At 40.6% G+C, this 21441-nt stretch overlaps 2 protein-coding genes across 3 annotated transcripts in view; one reads left to right on the top strand and one right to left on the bottom strand.

Annotated features, from left to right (window-relative positions):
* The window catches only part of SYNPO2 (synaptopodin 2), a 295612-nt gene that overhangs the window by 93638 nt on the left and 180533 nt on the right, over positions 1-21441 (bottom strand). The gene's annotated exons all lie outside the window — the stretch shown is intronic.
* Positions 51-21441, top strand: part of SEC24D (SEC24 homolog D, COPII coat complex component) — a 38153-nt gene continuing 16762 nt past the window's right edge. The window contains exons 1-7 of one of the 2 annotated variants that reach the window (XM_066318423.1): positions 51-228; positions 1105-1231; positions 2576-2724; positions 4052-4315; positions 5037-5158; positions 7828-7939; positions 9235-9362. In XM_066318423.1, the coding sequence (XP_066174520.1) occupies positions 90-228; positions 1105-1231; positions 2576-2724; positions 4052-4315; positions 5037-5158; positions 7828-7939; positions 9235-9362 (1041 nt within the window). In that variant the 5' untranslated portion in view covers positions 51-89. Of the gene's footprint in view, positions 229-1104; positions 1232-2575; positions 2725-4039; positions 4316-5036; positions 5159-7827; positions 7940-9234; positions 9363-21441 lie in introns of both variants that reach the window. The other variant, XM_066318422.1, reaches the window with a different exon arrangement.

Genomic DNA, 21441 nt, shown 5'->3' with positions numbered 1-21441 from the left:
AAAATGCACAGTGATGAAAAGTAGCAGGTGTCATTTTCCTTTTTGCAGATTGCTGAAGACACAATACTTGGAATGAGAAAATTGCCATCATGAGTCAACAAGGTTATGTTGCAGCTCCTCCGTATTCCCAGTCACAGCCAGGAATAGGAGGTTTTGGACCACCCAATTCTTCAATTCATTATGGACATTATGGGGACCCTAACTCCTCATACTCAGCACCTCAACCAGGTATTATTTTGGCTTTAAGTTTATTTTCAGAGTCTGTTTATCAATAATGGTGTTTTGCATCTCTTTCTACCTTGTGTAAGTTTTACACTGATACTGTAACGGGAAACAGAAAAAAAGTTTTGCCCAGTTTCTCTAAAACTTGTTATTGAAGACAGCAGGAGTTGTATTACTCTAATCAAGTGCTGAATATAGGCAGAGTTCTAATTGAAATGCTTCTGGCAGTTGACTTACTAGAACACTTGGGGAAAACACTGGTTTCTATACCAGGTGAATTTTTTTGTGTTAGAGTAATGTAAAGAGAAAATAGTTCAAGAAATAGAGTTTGAAAGGCTGTTCATTGAACATTGCTGTTTACATAAATCACCGTTTCTTCATGGTCACTGTACTGGATTTGAATTAAGAACCATTTTCAGCACGGGAGAGCAGGTTCTACATATGGAAGCTCTTCTTGTTTTGATTTTGAAAAATTGTTTTAAGTTTTCATTCTTACCTTGGTCTCTGAAATCAAAGGGACCTCTTTTTTCTACCTTGAAATATAACTGGGAATTTTCACTGCCCCAAACTGGCAATTGCAGTGTCTGTTTGTTCATTTCTTTTTCTTACTGTCCCTCTTGGATTCTTTGCTGGAGAGTTACGAACTGCTATTTGTTTCCTTTTTACTCTCTCTTAGTTTTTCATATCTGCTTTTTTAACTGACAAGAAATCTGTGCTTTCCAGCAGAACCACTGAGCTTGGAAGGGACTTCTGGTCTGACACCTGTGCTTAAGCAAGGTGACCCAAAGCTGTTCATGCTAGAGCAGAGCTGCACACCTGCATTGCTTGCCCATCTTGTTCTTTCTTACAGGGTTTTACATAAAAGTGCTTAATCTTTTGCAGGTGTGTCAAAATCAACTGTGCCTTTTGGATCTCCAGCTCCTGTTGGGCCTCCACCACCTGGTGCACAGCAATTCAGCCAGAACAGTTTCCAGAATGGGTCTGGAACACCAGGACAGCAGCCACACAGGTGATTGGAAAGGATCCATACCTGACATTGGAGCTGTTTGACCTCTCTGTGAAGGAGACAGGAATGGGGAGGGTAGAAACAGGGACAGGTGAAAGCTGGAGAAAGAAATCTCTGAAAAAAGGTTGCATGAGGGGATGGCCAGCACAATATTTGTGTTGCAAGTAAAGTGAGTCAATGTGCAGCTCTTTTATTTAATTCTGTCAAATATTAGTTATTTTCCACATCTCCCAGGAATGGCAAAATTAATTTGTGTATCCATAGCTACTTCAATTTTAGTGAACTTGACACCATTTAACAACACTCCTTTTGTAGCTGGTTGGAATCTTAATCTGCTCCTGTGCTTCTTAGTTTTGGTGTAGTTATTTCATGTCAAGATAGGGAAGCCTGTCTGTTATCAGTGGAAAGGAGGACCCAAAAAGACTGGTGATCAGTTGTTCAAGATGATGTACTCATGCACAGGGGGAAGTGGTGGTTGTCCTGAAGATGAAAAAAACACAGTGAATTGAGTCAGGTTGACACGACCTAGCAAAATACCGATTCTCTTCTGTAGCTTGCGGTCATTGCCCTGACAGCTGCACATCTCCTGTTCTTCACCTGATCTTGGTTTTTTCCCAAAATTGCTCAGAGCTGCTGTTCTAGGCCAGGAGGTGTCCAAGTGAAGATTTAAGTCGAGTGAATTCTATTTCTCTTGAAATGGCTGGGCCCATCCTCAGTTTTACAAGTGGTCACAGGAAAATGCATGTCGATTTTCTCTGGGACATCGCCTGAGATCTTAATTTTATCACAGCGAAGTAGTCTGGTAGAAAATAGCTTTGTAAGCCATGTGTCTGTTACTGATTTCTTTTCTTGAGTTATTTTTCTTGCATTCGTGTTTTCCATATCTGATAATCATGAAATTTTTCTCTACCTGCATCCTCTTTATACCTCTACTACAGAGAACTCCTCAACAATTTCTCACTTCCTTTTCTTCTCTTTACAGATTTTTCTCCTAATCTTCACCCATCCCTGGTAGGGAATCTTCCTTTATAAGCTTGGAAAGGGGATGGAGTGCTGTGATATGTTGAGAAGCTTGTGTTTCTTAATCTTCAGGCTTACAGTTATTACTGCTCCCACTTTGCCATGGCATACTCACTCTGCTTCATTTCTAACAAGTGTGCAAACAAACACGGACTGCCTGTTTTTACTAAACAAGTGTGCAATCTCCCTGTCCTTCGTGTATTTTGAGACAAGTGCCCATTTTCTGAGCACAATGTGGGCACCACCTTGAGGAGGTGTGACATCTTCAAGAGTTAGGATTGTTTGATGTGATTTCTTTGCATAACTGCAGTGATTTTTTTCCTTTAGGTTTCAAGGCCCTCCACCTCCAAGTAACACAGGACCCTCCTGTCCTCCCTGCAGCCCTCAGTCCCAAGCAGCCTTCCCAAATACTGCACCTGCTTCCTCTGCAGCACAGCTTGCTGACCAGCTCAACAGCATGCAGATAAATAGCTATGGTAATTGGCTTCATCTGATTGACTTTTTCTCAGTTAAAGTATTAGGACTATGATAATTAGAAACTTACTGAACTCCTGTGTAAACAGAACATGACACCTTTGACCACCATCATTGGCTTAAGTTCTCAGATTTTTTTTATCTCATCTGAAATCAGTAGTATTTGGGTTAATTCTACATTGATGTTTGACAAACCTTTCATAAAATTAAGTATCCCATCAGTCATTTCTCAAATTACTTAGTGACCGTGTCAGTAACTGCCAAAGCATGAGCAGTGATATTCAGAGTTTAATTTTTCTGAGCTTTTTACAGTTTGCCCTCTTACAAGGCTGTTTTCTTCTTTAGTCTAAACATATTTGGGTTTTAATCTAAATTGATCTGCATTTATTTTGGCTTTATACCATCTCAAACCTAGGCCGTGAAGATGTGATCATGTGATGCTTCTGTGTAAATTACTTCCAGCCACAAAATCTGATATGTATTTAAATTATGCAGAATATATTATGTTAACAATTTAAAAACAATTATGTGAAATACAGTGTTCTCATTATGTGCTGGGAGGCTTGTATTTTCCATGTAATGACATTTTTTCAGTTAATGTATGTGATGTCTTTCAGTGTTTGTATATGAACACGTTACTTCTTTTTCTTCAAGCCTAATTTTGGTTATTGTTGTAGCTCTCTTTAGATTTACTTTGGGGGAAAATCTGACAAAAAATGTAGGTTTTGTAAAGTAATAAGTTTTTACAGATTGTAAGTCTCAAAAAAACTCTATTTCCAGGGTCCTCTTAATTCTAATTGGAATCTGGATCTTATAAGCAAAAAACAATTCTTTGCCAGTGTGTACAAAGTAATTCCCACGCTTCATCCTGTAGCATCAAGTGGATTTCTTTTCCATCAAACCTGTTATGGTGAAATACAAATAGCAGACTAACAAAAGCATGGCACGTAACAAAAGTGGATTATTGAGCAAAAAGAATGTTGTTTCACATCCTGAACTGTAGTAGTATTTTGAGAGTGGAATTATCTGTGTGGGTTCTAGTGAAGAAGTGTCATGCTCTGGCTTCTCACACTCTTTGCCCATCTACCCCAGCTGCAGGGTGTTACTGCACATAGAGCCAAAAGAAATGAAGTGACTGAGTCAGCTGAGGCTGAAACCATGACTTTGGATATGATCAGACACACAGAGTCCCTTAAGGCAGTGCTGGGATCCAGAATATGGGATCCAGAATAGCCTCTACGCTACAGAAATGTACTGAGCAGAACCAGAGCAGCTTTGGCACAGGTTTGGTTATCGTTTCTCACTCACCTGACATAGTTTCTCACTCAGGTCCTGGCACTGCTCCGAGCTCTTCCATGTCTCCTGGGCATCCAGCAGCTTTCCAGGGCCCACGAATGCTGCCCCCGAGCCCGCAGCAGATGGGTTTGCCAGCAGCACCACAGCTGCCACCTCCACCAGCAAATAGTGTTAATGGCCTTGGTGCTCAGCCAGCATTGCCTCCTATGGCCAGGCAGGGTGGAATCCCTGGACCTGCCCCTCCAAATCAGCACCTTCCAGGGCAGCCTCCAGGGCCTGGATATCATCCTCAGCAAGGTAGGGAAAGGATGTCTGTGACGTGATTGAAAACAAAGTGTGCACAGTCACTGCTGGAACTGTGTCCGTTCATGGCTGACTGGGAAAGATAAAATAGGGACTCCCTTCCTGTAGAAGGGAAGTACACTTGGGACAGGCTCTGCTTTTTCTCCCAAGTTTAACACTCTGTTGAGACTGTAACAAGAAAAAGGAGATTAATTTGGATCAGAAACAGAATTAGTGGTTAGTAACTGGTGAAGGCAGAACATACTATGGGAAGGGGTTTTTCTTACACTCTTGTAAAGGTATAGGCTGCTTTCTGTCTTGTAGTATTGTCATAAGCAGCTTTCAAAAATGCATTAGTATAGCAATAATGCATTGTAACTGAATACAAAAAGCCAGCTAATGGTATCGGTTTGCATTGACTGATGTTAGTGGAGAATCTCTCTGAGGTAATGGCCTGGTGTGAGTAGCTGTGGTAGTCTCTACTGCTGTCCTACTTGACGTAAACCTGAAAACTTTGGAGCCGAAGTTGTCACATCTGATGGTGTTCTTACGTTTAAAATCCCAAACTAGAGCCAAACTGCGCTGCAGAAATCAATTTCTTTTACTTGCTGAAAACTGAGGGGCAGGAGGAGTTGCACTTAGCTGAGTAAGAATTAGTTGCATGGCAGAAGTTGATGCTAAGTATTGATAATGGAACTTCAATACTTTAAATGAATGGCCATTTGTAACTCTGCAGCAAACTATGGTCCTCAGATGGCAGCACCTCAACTGTCGTATCCTGGTGCTTTCCCTGGCGGCCCAGCACAGCTCTCAGGCCCACCACAGAAGAAGCTTGATCCCGACTCTATTCCAAGCCCAGTAAGTAACGTGGCTCTAGTTTTTTATCAAATGTAACTTTCTGCTGCATTTCAGATAAAGGAATGACAGTGCATGCATTGTGTTCATTTAGGTCAGGTTTTTCATAACATACATTGGCACTTACATGGCTTGGTTCTCAATGTGTATTCTAGTTCTTGCAGCTTCTAATTAATGCCGTTTTGTACTCTGTGCTGTCAGTTTTGGATCAATTAGAGCATGAAATAATTTGAGTGCTGAAGATGCTTTATAACTTTATCTAACATGGGAGACTCATACATGAGTATGTGCCAAGTACTTTATAGGAAATACTTCACAATAGGAATTCTCAACAGGATTCTTAATGAGACAGTGACCAGTACTGAAGAACCAGTGCATTCACTGCAACTTATTACCTTTCCCTTTCATTCTGAAAATTGGAAGGCTTGAACTCAGTAACAGATACCAGGAGTAGGATTTGTACACAATACAAGTACATGAACTCTGGAATTGCAACACTGGGAAGTCACACACTCAGGAGCCACTTTGCCTTCTGATTTCAAGAGTTTCTTAGGCAATTAGAGAAGTATTTGCCTGAGCCATCCTTCCAGTTGCTGCAGCCTCTTAAAGATTTCAGTAGCCTGAAATACACCTGATGCTTAAGTTTCATATAGGCTGAAGAGGCTCAGCTGTTGAACATGCACTGGTGGGACAGTGGCTCTTCTCAGGATGATGCTAGAGAAAACAAGGTTATGGTTGCATTCATCTTTCTGAAATGAAATAATCCAATTGGTATGCCAAGAAAGGGCTGGTCAGGTGCAGGCAGCCTTTAACTTCTTTAGTGGAAACAACTGATGGAAATAAAAAGCAATAGTGTGCTAAACTCATGGAGAAAATGTTCTGGTGCTTACACTTAGAGTAATTCTGGCAATCATCTGGACAGGTCAAAAGGTCCTCAGAGAGTCATAATTCTTGGAGCAGCTTCAACCTAGGACTTTCAGTTTTAAAAAAATGTTTTCACCAACACACAGCAGGCTAGTCTGGGTGAAGGAATCTTACAGTTCTTGCTGAAGCAGGTTTGATGTACAGGAAAAACGTTTTTGCAAAAGCATCACATTGTCTAGTATGAAACTGTCTTGCTGCTTCATGCTGGGAGTTTTTTGGTCCTTCTAGAAAAGATGTTTTTAACTCAGTGATGAATTTGGTGCAAACCCTCCCATAACTTTGGAAAAACACTTGTTGATAATCCCTTAGGGATTAATGTAACAAGTGCAATTGCTTGTTAAAGACAATTTTTAACTAAAAAGCACTGTCTAAAAAAACTCCCAAATCAAGTGTCTGTATAAATGACAAATGCCCTTAAGTCAGTCATTCCTAGTGTTTCAGTGTAATGCTTTTTACATTTGAGGGATAAAATGATCTCATCTAATTTTAAAAGAAAGGGCAGGAGAAAGAGGAGGTCTGGCATGAAAACATGGGCTGATGTCTTGTTTCAATTAGGCACACACCATAAACAGCCTTGACTACAACAGCCATGTTAAAATAGGTTAAAAGGTTTGTTTAAGCCTTACAGAGAGGATCAGAATGAATGTTTAAAAGAAGCATGATCTGGGTCAACGTCTGTTAAGGGCAAAAAGCTAATTCAGAATGAGGAATAAGTATGACTGTGTGCATTTCTGTTGTTATATTTACATTTTAAAATTATAGTAGTGTTGCCAGATAAATTTACTTCTTATCTGTAGCCATTGTTGATTTATATTTCTTTTACATATGTTAGAGGTTGATATGTACCCTGACAACATCTATGAAAACTTGCATCTGGACTTTGTCAACAATTATTTCCAAGAACAGTGATATATTTAGGTCAGTTAGCTGCAGAATACCATGAGACATTGATCCTTTGCAGAGCTGAGTCTCAGAGTGCTTTTCTTTCTTCAGCCAGTGGACCTTTTTAGAGCAAAACCTTTTTCCCTTTAATGCAAGAGTTAGCTGTAAGTATACAAGCCAAGGAGGCAGGGAAAAGTAATCAAGCAGAAGATCTAACAAGCTCTCTGAGGACTGTCTTGTATATTTAAATTGCAGTACAAAAAACTTTATTGATGAAAAAGAAGTTATAGGCCCCAGACTGTTTCCAGTGTTTTAGGAAGTACCTCTTGGACATGGATCAGTAGACTCCATGCAACTAATTTAAGTTTTTCTTCTCTGTTTGCTTTCCAACAGAGGCTTCTGAAGTTCCCTAGCTATTATTAGAAGTTCATGTACAGTGTAAAGACACAGTTCCATGAGGTACCAGCAGCAGTGGCAAGGCCCGTTTCAGAAATTCCCCATCACATTCCTCTGGCCTCCCACAGCTGTTTGGCTGCACTCTAAACCAGGTTGCTGAGGGAAGAGGAGGAATGGTGAGATTTCTGGTGTGGAGCAAAATACAGCTTTGTATAACTTTGGTTATATCCTGAAAAGTGTCAGACTTCAACCTGAGTGAGGGACCATGCAGAAGTAACTGGGAGCAGTGCATGGAAAGGAGTTTGGGCAGCAAAGTCAGCTGCATGGACGTTTAGTTGCATTATATTGTAAATTGTTATAAACTGGCTTCAATCAGAGTCTTACTTAGTGTACATCTCAGCCTGTTCATGAGTGAAGCTGAATGCATGACTTACCTTCCCATACTGTTCTTGCTTCTTCTTATTGATCAGATTCAAGTGATTGAGAATGATAAGGCTGCCAGGGGAGGGCAGGTCTATGCCACAAACACAAGAGGACAGGTGCCTCCCCTCGTCACCACCAACTGTGTGATCCAGGACCAAGGTAACTAACTCCTTGTTACTGCTTTGGGAGTCTTTCTCGGGGAAATCTAATATAATTAAATAAAACAAAGACTAAATCCTCAGATTTCTCTTCTGAATGATATTTGCTCTAAACTGGACATGAAATTGCAAACTTCCTTTGAACAGAAAAAAAGGAGGGGGGAGGAGGAGGAGGGGAGTGGGAGTTGAATTCTTACATCCTGGCTTAACACCTCCTCTACCCTTCCTGGCCTTTCAAAGAATATGAATAGTTGAGACAACTTCCCTTTTTAACCTAAAATTTTTGAAGATATTACGTTTCAAGTCGAAAATCCTTTTTGGATTATTCTGCAAATTTAAAAGGTGGACACTAGAAGAAGCAATAGGACTAGACTAGCATTGTTACCTTTTAAGATACAAACTTGTTTTCAAGTGATAGGGGCAGTGTGCAAGCTGTCTAGTTCATGTGTGCTGGCCAAAGGAAAAATTTATCTGCCTTTGCTCCTGCCTGGAGCCTGGAAGTGCAATCTTCCACATGCTGCTCTTGACAGCAGGCTCAATATTTTCATACAGGTTAAACTGATGGTGTTATTCAGCCCAGCAGTAATTTATCAATGCTGAGATAAACTATAAAATGTACTAACACACCAAGATTTTTTGGCATTATCTGAGAATGGGATAATGCTGTTCTGATGATCCAAGAAATTCCTTTCAAGAAACTGAGCAGCGCTGTTGGTTACCAAGGGAGCATCAGGAAGCTGATTCCTGAACTCCTTTCAGTGCTCTTGTCTTCAGCACTCGGCAATTTCTCTTTGAGGGACCTGAGCTGAGCGTCCTCTTGGAAGTGTGGTGGTGACTTCTGCACCCTGTATTTTGCAGTATAGGTGAGCATGGTGATGTTAAGACAGACACAGTGTTTTCCGAATCAGAGCTGGCTCTGATTCAGAGACCATTAGAGCAGTCTTAATGGTAGGGATCAGTTGGCCTCATTCCTTTATGTACATTATGTATTGACATGTCCACTGGGATGTCATCCATATTTTCTTCTGAGATTCTAGATATGGGGTGTTTCAAAGTAATTTCTACTGAGATTCTTCATGCAAGTAACTGTTGGCTTTTCTTGTTATGTTTAAATCTCTGCGTTAAACTCCGGAAGAAAAGGTTGAAGCCGATGGAGGGGCAGTGGGCTGGGATATAAAGAGAAGAGGGCAGGGAAGGAGGAAAAGCAGGCGTGCAGCACACGCAGTTTGTGTTGCTGTGGTTGCCCAGCACAGGGTCCCTGTGGCAGCCTCTCACTGTGCCCTGTTGTGTTCGCAGGCCACGCCAGCCCCCGGTACCTGCGCTGCACCACCTACTGCTTCCCAGCCACTGCAGACATGGCCAGGCAGGCCCGCGTCCCCCTGGCTGCTGTCATCCAGCCCTTCGCTGCTCTCCCACCCAACGAGGTAGGGCCTGCCCTCACAAATCGCTGCACGCTGCCTCTTCTGCCACTGGGCTGGCAGGAGGGCTCTTTATCTCACACTGGGGGCTGGGACGGCCGCAAAGAGGTGGCAGAAGGCTGGGGTATGCTTGGGTCGTGGTGTAGCTTCAAAGGACAACAGTTTGCATTTGGAAAAGGTGCAGGAGTGATGACTCCCCTGGATTCCTGCTGTTTGCCCAACTGCCTCTAGTTTATGCCAGCTTTGCCAATTGCTTACCCTGCTGGAACTCCATAGTTTTAGACAAAGGTATTAATAGAGGGTGACCACAAGCTGAATGGTTAATTTAAAAGGTGGAGAGGTAGATTTGAAGAAGGATGTTTTTCTGTTGAGGTCTTTACAAAATAATTTAATTTCACAACAGACCAAGAAGGTAATTGTCTTTTCTACTTGGATGAGCTGAGTCATAGAAAGAAGACAAATGTAAACAACCGATTTTACCGCTCCTTTGAAGGCACTAACCTTTTCTCACATAACCATCTCTAATGATGCTCTGTATTCAAAACATATCCTTAGTTCTTCTGCAAATTTTTTCTGCAGTATTCTCTGGTCTTAAAACTATTACCCAGGTTTCCTGGCATCCCCAGAGGATTCTATCAGTGGCAGGGATAAATCCATTTTTCAAGTGCGGCATTTAGCTACATCATCTGTGGGATTATCTTGCTTGGTCTCCATCTGCTGTGTCCTCCTTTGCTTCTAAATTCTTCAGCTTCTAAATTCTGCAAGGTCTGCAGAATGCATTTCCTTTTCATGTCCTACACTGATTTACTCCAGAGTGCTGTGTCATGGGAAAGAAGCAGGGATTTCATCAAAGTTGTAGTATGTGATTGTGTCTTCAGAAACTCCTCATAAACTGCCTGCACAGGAAAGCCTAATTAAAATTGCCAAGATATTCAATGCTTGGTTTTGCATTCTGATTTTTCTTTAACTTTGTTTTATTGCCTATAAATTCTTAGTAGTTTTTTTTTTTTAAATATATGTTGGAAAAAAGCAGATGTTGCTTTTTATCAGGGTGGATAAATTCCAATCCAGCAGACCTCTGCAGTTTGAATTGCGAGTATTGTTTTAGCAGGGTAAATTGTAGTTATCTTCTCTGTGGTCCACAGGGAAATAGGATGTTTAACGATGGCTCTGCAGATAGGAAGTCTCACCATTTGTCTGCTAGACAGCAACTTCGGGTTTCATTCCAGTTCTTGAAGGAAATGTGCACACTTGGCTTGTTGCCCCCCCTGCATTTTCTTCCAGATGAAACTCCTGCTGTTGCTTCTCCACCCCTTCACTTTATCGGCCAACCTTTGCTCTTTACTACCCTGGATCCCAGTTTCTGTGCCCTGGTGGCACTTGGAAAGTCCACTTTAACGTTGGCTCTTCCTTTGTGCATCTTTCACTCAAGAGTCTGCCTCTAGTCCTTTATGTTTCCAACACATGGTTTCCTTGTCTCCTGCATTGTGCTTGGACAGGGTGATCAATGAGTTGCTAAAATCTCAATCTCTTCTGCATACATAAATATGCAGTATGTATAAACATTTGTATTTGGCCAAGGTCAGGGGGCTTTTCCTGGGCTTGACAAGAAGATGTGCTCGGTGACCCACCCGTTGTGAAGTGTTAGTGCTCTCAAGCTGTTGGAAAGGTCACTGGGGCTCATTAATCTGTAAAGAGCAGTGTGTTTTTCCCTAGCCTCTCTTTTGGAGAAGCCTGAAAAATGTCTTTCAAAACTGGCAAAAGCCCAGTGTGGAAAATTTTAGTCAGAACAATTATAGCTTGGTAAAACTGCAAGAACTAAGGAGATAGTGTTGGAGTGGGAAGAGTTGGGCAGTCTTAGCTGAGGCACTTTTTCCATGGCTTGCCTCTGCCCTTTGTCTTCACTGCTGCTGCCAAAATAAGATCTTACTCTTAAGATATCCTAATAAAAATGATCCTCCATATGGGATTTATAACTACTTTAATTTTGAAAAGCCACTTAATTTGAAAGAACTGGGCTTTTTATAGAGGTAAAATACATTCAGGGGCGTACTCGTGTTTCTGAACTTCCTAGTATGGTGTGTTCTGCCTGGAACTGGTGACTACAAGGCACAGAAAGTTCTTTGTTTCAGAATATCCACCCTGTTTGAGAGGTAGTGCCTTTTAACAGTGTCTGCAGGTGATACTCACTATGTGCTCTTGGTGAAAATCTGTCTTAATTTCTTTATTTCTTGATAAAGAGCATGTTGTACACAATAACTGCAGCAAAAATTTAACTAAGAAAAGAAATATCTAAGTCTTCTGGCAGTGGCAGAATTAGGTGTGCATGTGAAAGGGAGAGCCCAGTTGTACTGACCTTACTCTCTTTCTTAATTGATTATAGTCACTCTTTTGGTGGAGACTTACAATGGATTTTTCTAAGGAAATAAACTGTCAGTTACCTTAATGGAAACAGTAACTCAGCTGGAAATTGGGTTCTGGGGGTTTGCTTCCTTGGACTAAGCATACAAGAGGAGATGGAGATAGGAGATCTGGGAGCTTTCAACTAAAAGGTTTAGATCTAGTGACTTGACAGTATTATTACACTTTCAGGTGGAAAATTTTCCAAAGGGGAAAAGGTAATTTGGGATTTCAGAAAGTCTGAATGGCAGATTTAAGTTCATTGGTCACTGTGGGTTCTTTTTGGCCAAGTGGAATGTCTACAGAGAGACTGCTGTCCTGCCTCCAAAAGTGAAGTGGGAATATTAACATACAAAGTATTTTTTTTTTTAAAAAAGTATTTTAGCTAAGATCTGAGAAAAAATCATCAGGAACAAAAAATTGTATCCTCTTCCTTACTAGACATGGAGATATCTGGTGTATACCTCTTCAGAAGATATCCCTGTTCAATTTTTTGACAAATTGTAGGAGAAAATAAGAACAGAAAGTTCTTATTATTTTCTCTGTAGGAGAAAATAAGGGCAGAAAGTGAAATCATAATGTTGATGGAAAAGGATGGTATATGAAAGGATCTCACGCATGTCTTTGAATACGTGTAATGTGTTTGAAGTGAACCCCCAAACAAACAGGGTTTGCCCTGCAGTGAGAAAGAAAAAAATGGAAAATGTAACCTGGTAAAGCTGCACAGTGTCAAAAGCCTTGTAGAGAAGCCGTAATTAAAATTGAGAGAATAACTGGTCACCCTGAGAAAAAGGTCACAAATGAGGCTTTACTTCAGAAATGTTAAATTGCACATGTGAGCGAATTGAAGGCAGGTAGAGAGCACTGGGTAAAGGTGGCTATGGGGCTGTGTTTGATACTCCCAAGGACAGGTGAAATAGCAGCTCTTGGCATGCAGGCACTGAGGCTCAAAGGGCCAGTGAAAGGGATTTGTTCAGAAAAGCCCTCAAGCTGAGAGATAGTGGAGGAAAATCCGTGGAGGACACACAGTCTTTTAGAGGTTGCTACAAAAAACCTGCAGCCTATCTAAAAAATCATAAACTAGTGAACATTGCCTGTGCACTATTTATCACTGGAAACAAAGGCTGTTAGAACATTCACACTTTCCCTCCTCTGCCAGTGTCTTAAAAGCACTACAAATTTCACAGTCTTATCTTTCCAAGTCCATATTTATTATTTTTTAAAAATAACAGTTCATTTTCACTCTCCTGATTTGGATGATCTATGGGGAAGTATTTGTTTGTTATAGATTGAGAGTACAGTATCATTGTTTGACAGAACTTATTTTTAGTCCCCCAGTGCTTTAGCAACAGTCTATAAAAATAAACTAGCTTTCACAGTTATCATCCTAGACCAGGCCCTACATGAATTTGTTTTGGAGATGGATGAATGTTTCCAGAGCCTGAATAAACCATGTGATCTTGATTTAGCGTTTATACTACTTGATATCAAAAGTTACTTAAAAGAGTATTTCATGTTGTAAAATCTGATGTAAACATTTCAAAATAATTATCTCTAGCTTTAGATATTTAAATATCCAAATTGCTGCCTTCTTTGCTCCTTAGTAATTGTGTGTCATTGCTCTCTGCCATGTTCTTTCCTATTTGTTTAAATTTATTGGCTTGTAGAAATATATATTGGTGGGAATCTAATATTTGGCTTCCATTTTCTCCTCAGTTAATTAACTAGTTAAGAGCATGGAATTGCTTCTCAGAAATGCTGGTGTTCATGAGCTGAAAGCCATTTTACCTTTTCAGAATAGTTTCTGTCGTGTGTTTGGTTGTTTCTGTCGTGTGTTTGGGTGTTCATTCACAGGAGGCTGTTAGCACATAGAGGAGAAGAGCTTGTCTAATTTAACAGCTTTTAACGAGCCCTTCTGTGCAGGGTTCTTCCTTCAGAAGGGTCACATCATATCAGCCAGGTCAGGCTTATCTGCACGGTGGCTGACTGGGCAGAAATCAGGACATCTCTCTGTCCTGACATCCCTGCACAAGAGCAGAGTTAGACAGTGCAATTGTCCATAATGCTAGTAAGATCAAGTTTTAAGGAAATTGTTTGAAGAAAAGGTTCTGGGAGAGCTGCTGTTGACACTTCTGTCCTGCTGTCTCTACGGATTATTTTGTATTCTGCTGTCTGGATTGTCCGAGATCCAGCAGGGAATGATTTTGTCAATGTCTTTGGGTGGTTGCATTTGTTCTAGAACATGGTGGGAGTAGAAGTCCTGCATGTGTGATGTACCTTAATATATATTGCTTTATATCATGCTGGTGTGAGCCTAAACACACATTTTCCAGGTATTAAAATAAAACCATTTCCAATGCATCCTTGTTGGTGCTCATTTGGGAGAGGGCTGAGACTTTGGGCTCATAGTTTTAAATCTGCTTGGAGCAGGGCAATCTTTTTTGCCTTACCAGTGGCAGGTTAATGTCTGGGGGTTTTGCTAAGCTCCTCTGAGGTGCCAGACTCTGCCATTCATGGTTTGGGTAGCCCAGAACTCTGAGGCATCTGCAGGTGCTTCACCCAGAAACTGTTAGAGCATTCTGGAGGTCAGTGCCTGTAAGCTTGGTTTCACTGTGCCTAATTTAGAGGGGCATAAATCCTGTATTAGATGAGGCTTTCTTTATGTAGAATGCCCTGTGCTGGTCTGCACTTGGTAGTAAATCATTTGGAATTGGATTGCTTCCCAAGACTTCATCATCTAGGAGAAAGTTTTTTGTTAGCCTGTAACTACACTCTGTAACTAGAATGAGCATTCAGAGGCAGGTTTAGCAGTACCTTCTTTTTTTTTTTTTTCAGAGCTTCTTCTATTTTGAAGCAAATTTTCTCATTTGCTTTCTTCTGTCTTTTGGTTTTTAGTGTGCATTTAAAACAGTCCTAAAATACACCCTTTAAAATACTTCTTGGTATATTGGTCCCTGCACCCACTGTTGTTATGGTAAGGATGTAATTCTGATAGAGATGAGGACAGTGACTTGAAAATATGACAATTATATAATTTATATTGTAATCAGAGTTCTTGACTGATTTTATACAAATTAGAAATTAAGACAGAGAAAAAGCCTTTATAAGGATGTAGTAACTAGTTTCTGGTAAGTCAGAGACTGTCACTGTGCTTCAGAATTGTAATGGCAGAAGAAAAATGTAATTGAGCAACAGTACATATAAAAGACAAATAAAAAGTGTTATATCTATTTAATTAACTGGCCAATAATACTGATAATTTGTTTTGCCAACAAAAATGACACTCAAGTTAAATATCACTTGGGCTATTGATCTATTTCTTGTAAACTTCAGAGAGTCAGAACACACTGGTACTGGGCAACTTCCAGAGGAAAGGTTTGTATTTTGCTTTTTAAACTGGAGTTCTTCTTGCATGTTTTATTTATCTGTGCATGTTATGCAGTGTTGTGTTTTGGATGCCACTGTGTAAAGTGTGTTACTACACAAAGTTGTGTGCTTGCTTAGTAGAGGCACAGATCATGTCCTCAGTAGAGAAGGCCTGTGTCCTTCCCAGGACTGCTTTCCTCACGTCATGGTCTAACCCCAGGCAGTTCACTCCCCCTCCACTGGGATCAGGGAGGGAATGGGAAGGCTAAAAGCTGGAAAACTCATGCCTTGACACAAAGATTAATAGGGAAAGCATAAGCCACACACACCAGCAAATCAAATCAAGGAGTTAGTTCATGCCTCCCATGGGCAGCCAGATGTTCAGCCATCCCCAGGAGAGCAGGGCCCCATCCCAGACAAACAGCATCATTCCGAGTGTCCCCATTGCTCCTTGTTCCCCCATTTTATTTACTGTCTGTGAGATCCCTGTGGTCACTTGGGGTCAGCTCTCCAGGCTCCTGACAGCGTGGCAGTGTGGAATGCAGGGAGGGCCTTGGCCCTGCTGAGCAAGAACAGAAACATCTCTGTGTTATCATCCTTGTGTTCAGCACCCGTCCAATACACGGCCCCATTCCAGGCACTGCGAGGAAAGGAACTGTACCCCAACCCAAACAGCACACTGCCCTAACTCAGTTCCACACAGCTGTGCTGATAAAACACAGGAGGCTGGTTGTAAGTCACAGACAGATACTATTAATGTTTGAAGGTTCAGGAGTCTGCTTGAAGCATCACAGCTATTGTAGTAGCAAAAGTATTCATGAAAGAGAGACTTATTGTGAGAACGTTCTGACCTACTGTGGTATTTGTGCAGTAACAGTTTTACTATTGACCTTCAAAGCTACCATCCTAGAAAGGACTTGACTTTTTGATAAAGGACACTAAACTAATCCCAAGTGTCCTTGCTACAGAGGGGAAGTTGTTCAGCACTGCTTTTTGTTCACATAGCAAAAATTCTCCTTGTACTTTCTGAGTTCTCCTGTGGCAATTGGCTAGCTCTAGTTGGCTTGGGAATGCAGCATGATGCTTCAACTATTCCCATTTCTTACTGATTTCAGTGGAAATAAATTAATTAGCCTTAGAGGTGTGTTCACTAATAAATACTGTCCAGGAAAGGCTGCATGTAAGCAGGACTATTCTTTTCATCTCTAATTAAGATACTCCTAAACATTTTTGTGCTTTTTTCCCTAATTAAAATTTCTTTCTTTAATATATTTGGCTGTGCAAAAGTAGGAACCAGACAGTTCCTGTTGTGAAAATTCTCAGGAATGCAAACGTGAGTAGTCAGTTGAAAAAGTCAAAGTAATGCCTTCTAACAAAAGAGAAACAGCTCTGGTTTTGAGAAGGAAGGAAACCTTCCACTCATTAGATTTTCATGCATGATCTCAGGTCAGCAATTGCTTTTCTCTCATGTACTGATAAAATACATTATGTATATGGAGACACATCTGTCTGTCCACCTATATATGTGTGTGTGTGTGTAGAAAAAGGAAAAATTCCCAACATCTAATTAGTCCCTAGAGTTGCTGATAGCCCAGCAGGCCACAATGGATCTGAAATCCAGCATGGGGTTTTGGTTTTGTTGTTTTGTGAAGGTGTGAGTTGATAATGTTTTTGTTGTTGTTTTGTGAAGGTGTGAGTTGATAATGTTCTGGTACAGAATTTCATGTAGGAGAGTGTTGCTTCAGAGGTCACTATAGCACACTTAGATTCCTGTATAAACTGAAACAGTTGTTCTCTAAACCTAGAGCTGCATGTTCCATGAGCATGTTGTTTTATTGTTGGAGTGTTGCTTTATTGCCTGTCCTAGGGATACAGAAATGGTCACAGCTTTGTTTGGATTAAATGGTCTTGGACTTCTTAGAACAGAATTAATGTGCCAAGTAACCCATTATCTTTGTATTTTACAGGTTGTGCCTGTGTTTTAAATCGTGTGTTGGATTTATAATTTCTTTAGCTATCTTAAAGAAAATTATGAGATAAATCATACAGCACTGTACAGTAAGAGACTGAGCCTGTCCAGAAATCAGTATTTTGTGCCCAAATTCAGTCTGGCATCTGGAAGACCCTCTAGACCTCTCCTGCAGTGATTTGCCGAAAAACAGAAATCATACCTGAATGAGGTGTCTTTAAGAGTTCTGTTTGGTTTTGTAGAATAAGCCAGACAGAGATCATATCACTGAAAATCCAGTTTGAATTTTAATGTGAAAATCTTATGACCAGTAAAGCTAATCCCTTGTAATTACTACTTACCATTTCTGTGGAGAAATGAACCTTGCCTGTCTTCCTTTCCAGTGGTTTTACAGCTAGTGTAACAGTCTTGCCTAAGAGTCTCAGACAAGGACTGCAGTGCTGGACCACCCCTGATGCTCCTAAGGTGGGAAGTGGAGCTGTGGGTTGGTACAGCCCTGAAGCTCAGCCCTGGCATGTGATTTAACATGTGCTTGTCACCCTCAGGGGTGCTGACAGCAGGAGCAGGGCTGTCCTGGGGCAGGTTTGTCTGGCCCCTGTTCTTCCCTTGGGTTTGTGCCCCTGCAGCAGCTCCCTCTCCTGCTGGGCTGAGGCAGGTCTGGCTGAGACCTGATGGGTTTCCAGGGCTGACGTTGTGGAAGTGTGTTTTGCTGCACCATTTTTTGATGAGCCAATTTCATGCTCCTGCTTCTCTCATCAGCTAATCCTGGCTGCTGGCCTTTCCTCCAGATACAGCCTGTCCCTGCATCCATAGGGCAGCCAGCACTGCAAAGCTGAGAGGTGCTGCAGAGCACTGCCCTCTTAATCCTTGGGGCTCCCACCAGCAGAGCTTGGGATGCCTCTCGTTAACCTTTCTTTCCCTCTCCTTCTGTCCCCCATATAATACACAAGTTCTAAAGAAGTAAGCTAATTAATGTTGGTATTTTTTTTTACATCAACATTTTGTCATTATTACATGTATTTTCCTCCCATCCTCAAACTTTTACGAATCCTTCTTCTCATGTTAAATAGACTGTAATCTGTATTTACACTCTTCATGCTGCCAACTCTGTTCAGTTAATTGCAATATTCCCCTTAAAAAGGGGGTGCTGAGTAAGGGTTTCAGGGATAGGCTGAGGCATGATCCACAGAAGCTGATAAATAGTTTTCTGTTGTTTTTCCCACACGCTGGATCATATCCCATGTGCTGTGTCCACTTGAGATTCAGCTACCGTGCCATGGTGTGTTTTGCAGGGCTGTGTGTGCAGCCTGGGCCCGGAGGGGCTTTGAGCCGGGAGGTTTGAACATGCTTTTGGCATTTTTATGTGGTCTGTGAAAACCAGGCCAGAGCCAGGACATCCTGCATCGTGTGGGCGATGCTTTAGCCTTGCTGCAGTCTTGCAAACAAACAAAGAAATCAATGGAGAAGGAGGGTGCTACAGAAAATAGTTGAACCTGCTGTGAACCTTGCAGAGGAGAGAGGCCAATTTGGACAGAGTCATCAGCTGAGGCGGCTGAGCATGTTCAGCATCTGAAAACCAAGAATTGGCAAAATAACTCCTGCCTTCAGAGGGAATGGCTTCTGATAAAAGACAGTGGGAACATCACAAAAGGAAATGCTTTCTTGACGTTTTAATGTGACTCAGTAAAGCAACTCAAAACTAAGGGATTATTTGTAGACTGGTTAATCTTTCTCAAAAGCAATCTATGATGATAGAATAAAAGACAACAAACCCCTTCAACAGTGCTAGGAAACAGAGACACTTTGGTTCATGACCTGTTTTTTTTTTTTCCAAAAACATCAGTGTTATATTTCAGAATTCTCTTTGATTAGTTTTTTGTCATCTTTTTTAGCGTACTAATTAAACATAACATTTTCCTGGGGCAGCAGTGCCACGCTTGGACAAAGCCTTCCTTCTTTGTTCATTAGAAAGTTACATTGTGTAGCATATCTTGAAATTCTCATAGGAATATTTTAGTGGTTTATTTAGATTTTCATCAATGCAACTGTCAGTAACAACTCTAGAAGCCCTGCTTACATTGTACGGGTGTGATAGAGACACTGATCTGTTTATTTTGCTGTCTGAGAAATGGCTTTTTCTTCAGTATCTGTATGTGCCTCTCTTGTTCTCCAGAGGATCTCTCACTTAGGATTTTTCTCTTCACACTGCTTTCCCAGAGATGTGCCATGGTGATCTGGAGCTTTAGCACAGTCCTTACTCCTACACTTACAATTTGCAGCTGTGCTGCAGATCCTGCAATATGAATATGGTGATAGTTTGCAGGCATCACCCTCAGGAGCGTGTCAGGACTTCATTTTTATAGCAAGCAATAGAAATTCAGCTTTCTCAGGCTTTAAAGTGAAGGTTATAATCCCTTTAGAAATTTTTATGGGTGTGTTTTATCTTGGAGCTGTGCCACCAATGTCTGTCTGTTGCATTGTGATATTTTTCTGACTCCTGAGAGATGGTCTTGCTGAAATATTTCCAAAATAAAACTCCTCTTATTGCAGCTGTATTTGGGGTTAAGTTATGGTTTATCAGATCAACTCTCAGGGCTTGCACTTCACTGGGGCCTCAAGGTTCCAGAGAAATTAAACTTTGTGCAGGTCCCTTGTAGCATTTTCCATCTCCTGCCCAATCCTCCTTTGCTCTAACCTAAAATGTTGTGCCTCCCAGCAAAATCTGATTCTTTATGAGACAAGAGAGAAAGAAAATGCTGATACTTTGTAGGTGGAAAGGCAAAACAAACAGGAGTATTGCATTTACTAAAAAAAACCCCAAAACAACCAACAAAACTCCCCAAATTAAAAACCTGTTTTTTAATTTTGCCCCATTCCCCTGCTGCTGTGTTTGCCACTGGTTTAGATGGGAGCAGAAAGAGATCTCTCTGCTTTTCCTTCTGGTGTACAGTGACATCTACAGAGAGTGGAGCACACCAAACAAGACTTTCCCTTCAGTATCACTTTGGTTTTTTTTTTTCTGTTCTGCTTTTATGTATCCTTAATTTAAACTCAGGACTTTTTGCATGTACAGTATTACTTACCTTTGTACATTCCCACAGAAATTTACTTTTTTTAAAAAAAAGTTGTATTGCCCTGACAGAAATCAGAAATTACTTTGATGTTTGGATATGCAATTGCAGTTTACACACAGAAAAATTCATTCCTCTTGATGGAGTGCTGGGATGTCTGGTTCTACAGCACAATGCACTGAAAAATTGCAGCTTTTTGGAGGTGAAGTTTCTTTCACAACTCTGTTGTTCTCATTCAGAAGTGGATTTTGGATGCTTTTGGTCTGAGTTCTTTTGTGGTTATTACACAGACAGCTTTTTCATTAAATGTTTTAATTATTGATGTAATATTCTGAAGTGTTAAAGAAAACACTAATATGTGAATTCCATTTATTTTCTAAAAATTCCAATTAATAAATTGGTAAGGAGACAGATAAGGCTGCTTTAAAAATTTTCTTTGTTGAACAGACTCTGTGATTTTGTCATTTCTGCATGTTATTTCTTTCCTTTTTTTTGCTCTTAAATTTTTTGTCTTCAAGAAGGTAATGTATTACCTGTTGTACGAATGTAGATACTTGGGCTCTGAACTTCACAACATTTATTTTTTAGTTGTTCTTGTTTATGCCTTTTATGTAAAAGTCTTAATTTTGATGTATCAAATTGTGAACATTTTGGAGAGTAATTTTTCTTGGATATTAAATATTAAGTGTATCAAACCAAGGTTGAAAGTTACTGAGTATAAACTCATCAGGAGTTGGTTTAGTCTTGGTTTTTTCCCCTACCAGGTCAGATGTTATGATAATATTAACTACAAGCCAGATCCAGGTCTCATTAAACTAATACAGCAGAATGATAATCAGAAAATTGCCAAGTAATGAACAAAACCCAGAACTTTTAAACCTTATTAAGCCGTTGTGGCTGATGAGCAAGTTTCGTGGCCAAAGCTTTCATGTCTGAAAAATGACCCTGGTATTTGCCAGCTGGCATTATTGGTTAATTTGGGTTAAATTCAATTCGCCTAGAGGAAAGAACTCAAAAGAGTATCTCAGCTGAGCAGGAGGGAGCACTTAAAACCCTTGTAGTAAAAATCTACTTGTATGTAGAAAATCCTTGGCAAAATGCATGCTCAAGTAGCAGTAAAACATAAAGTGTATAATAGATGAAATACACCCATTCCTTAAGAAGAGACAGAATAATCATTAAAAAAACCAAAGAAAGAATGTGCTAATGTGATGTGTTAGCATTGAAAGGCATTGTCAGCATTTTCCTTCTTGTAGGGATCTGCTGTGACCAAACTCTG

The sequence above is a fragment of the Sylvia atricapilla genome, chromosome 4, assembly GCF_009819655.1.
Source record: "Sylvia atricapilla isolate bSylAtr1 chromosome 4, bSylAtr1.pri, whole genome shotgun sequence".
NCBI classification, from domain to species: domain Eukaryota; kingdom Metazoa; phylum Chordata; class Aves; order Passeriformes; family Sylviidae; genus Sylvia; species Sylvia atricapilla.
The sequence above is the reverse complement of the archived record's forward strand: the minus strand, read 5'-3'. Positions and strand labels throughout refer to the sequence as shown.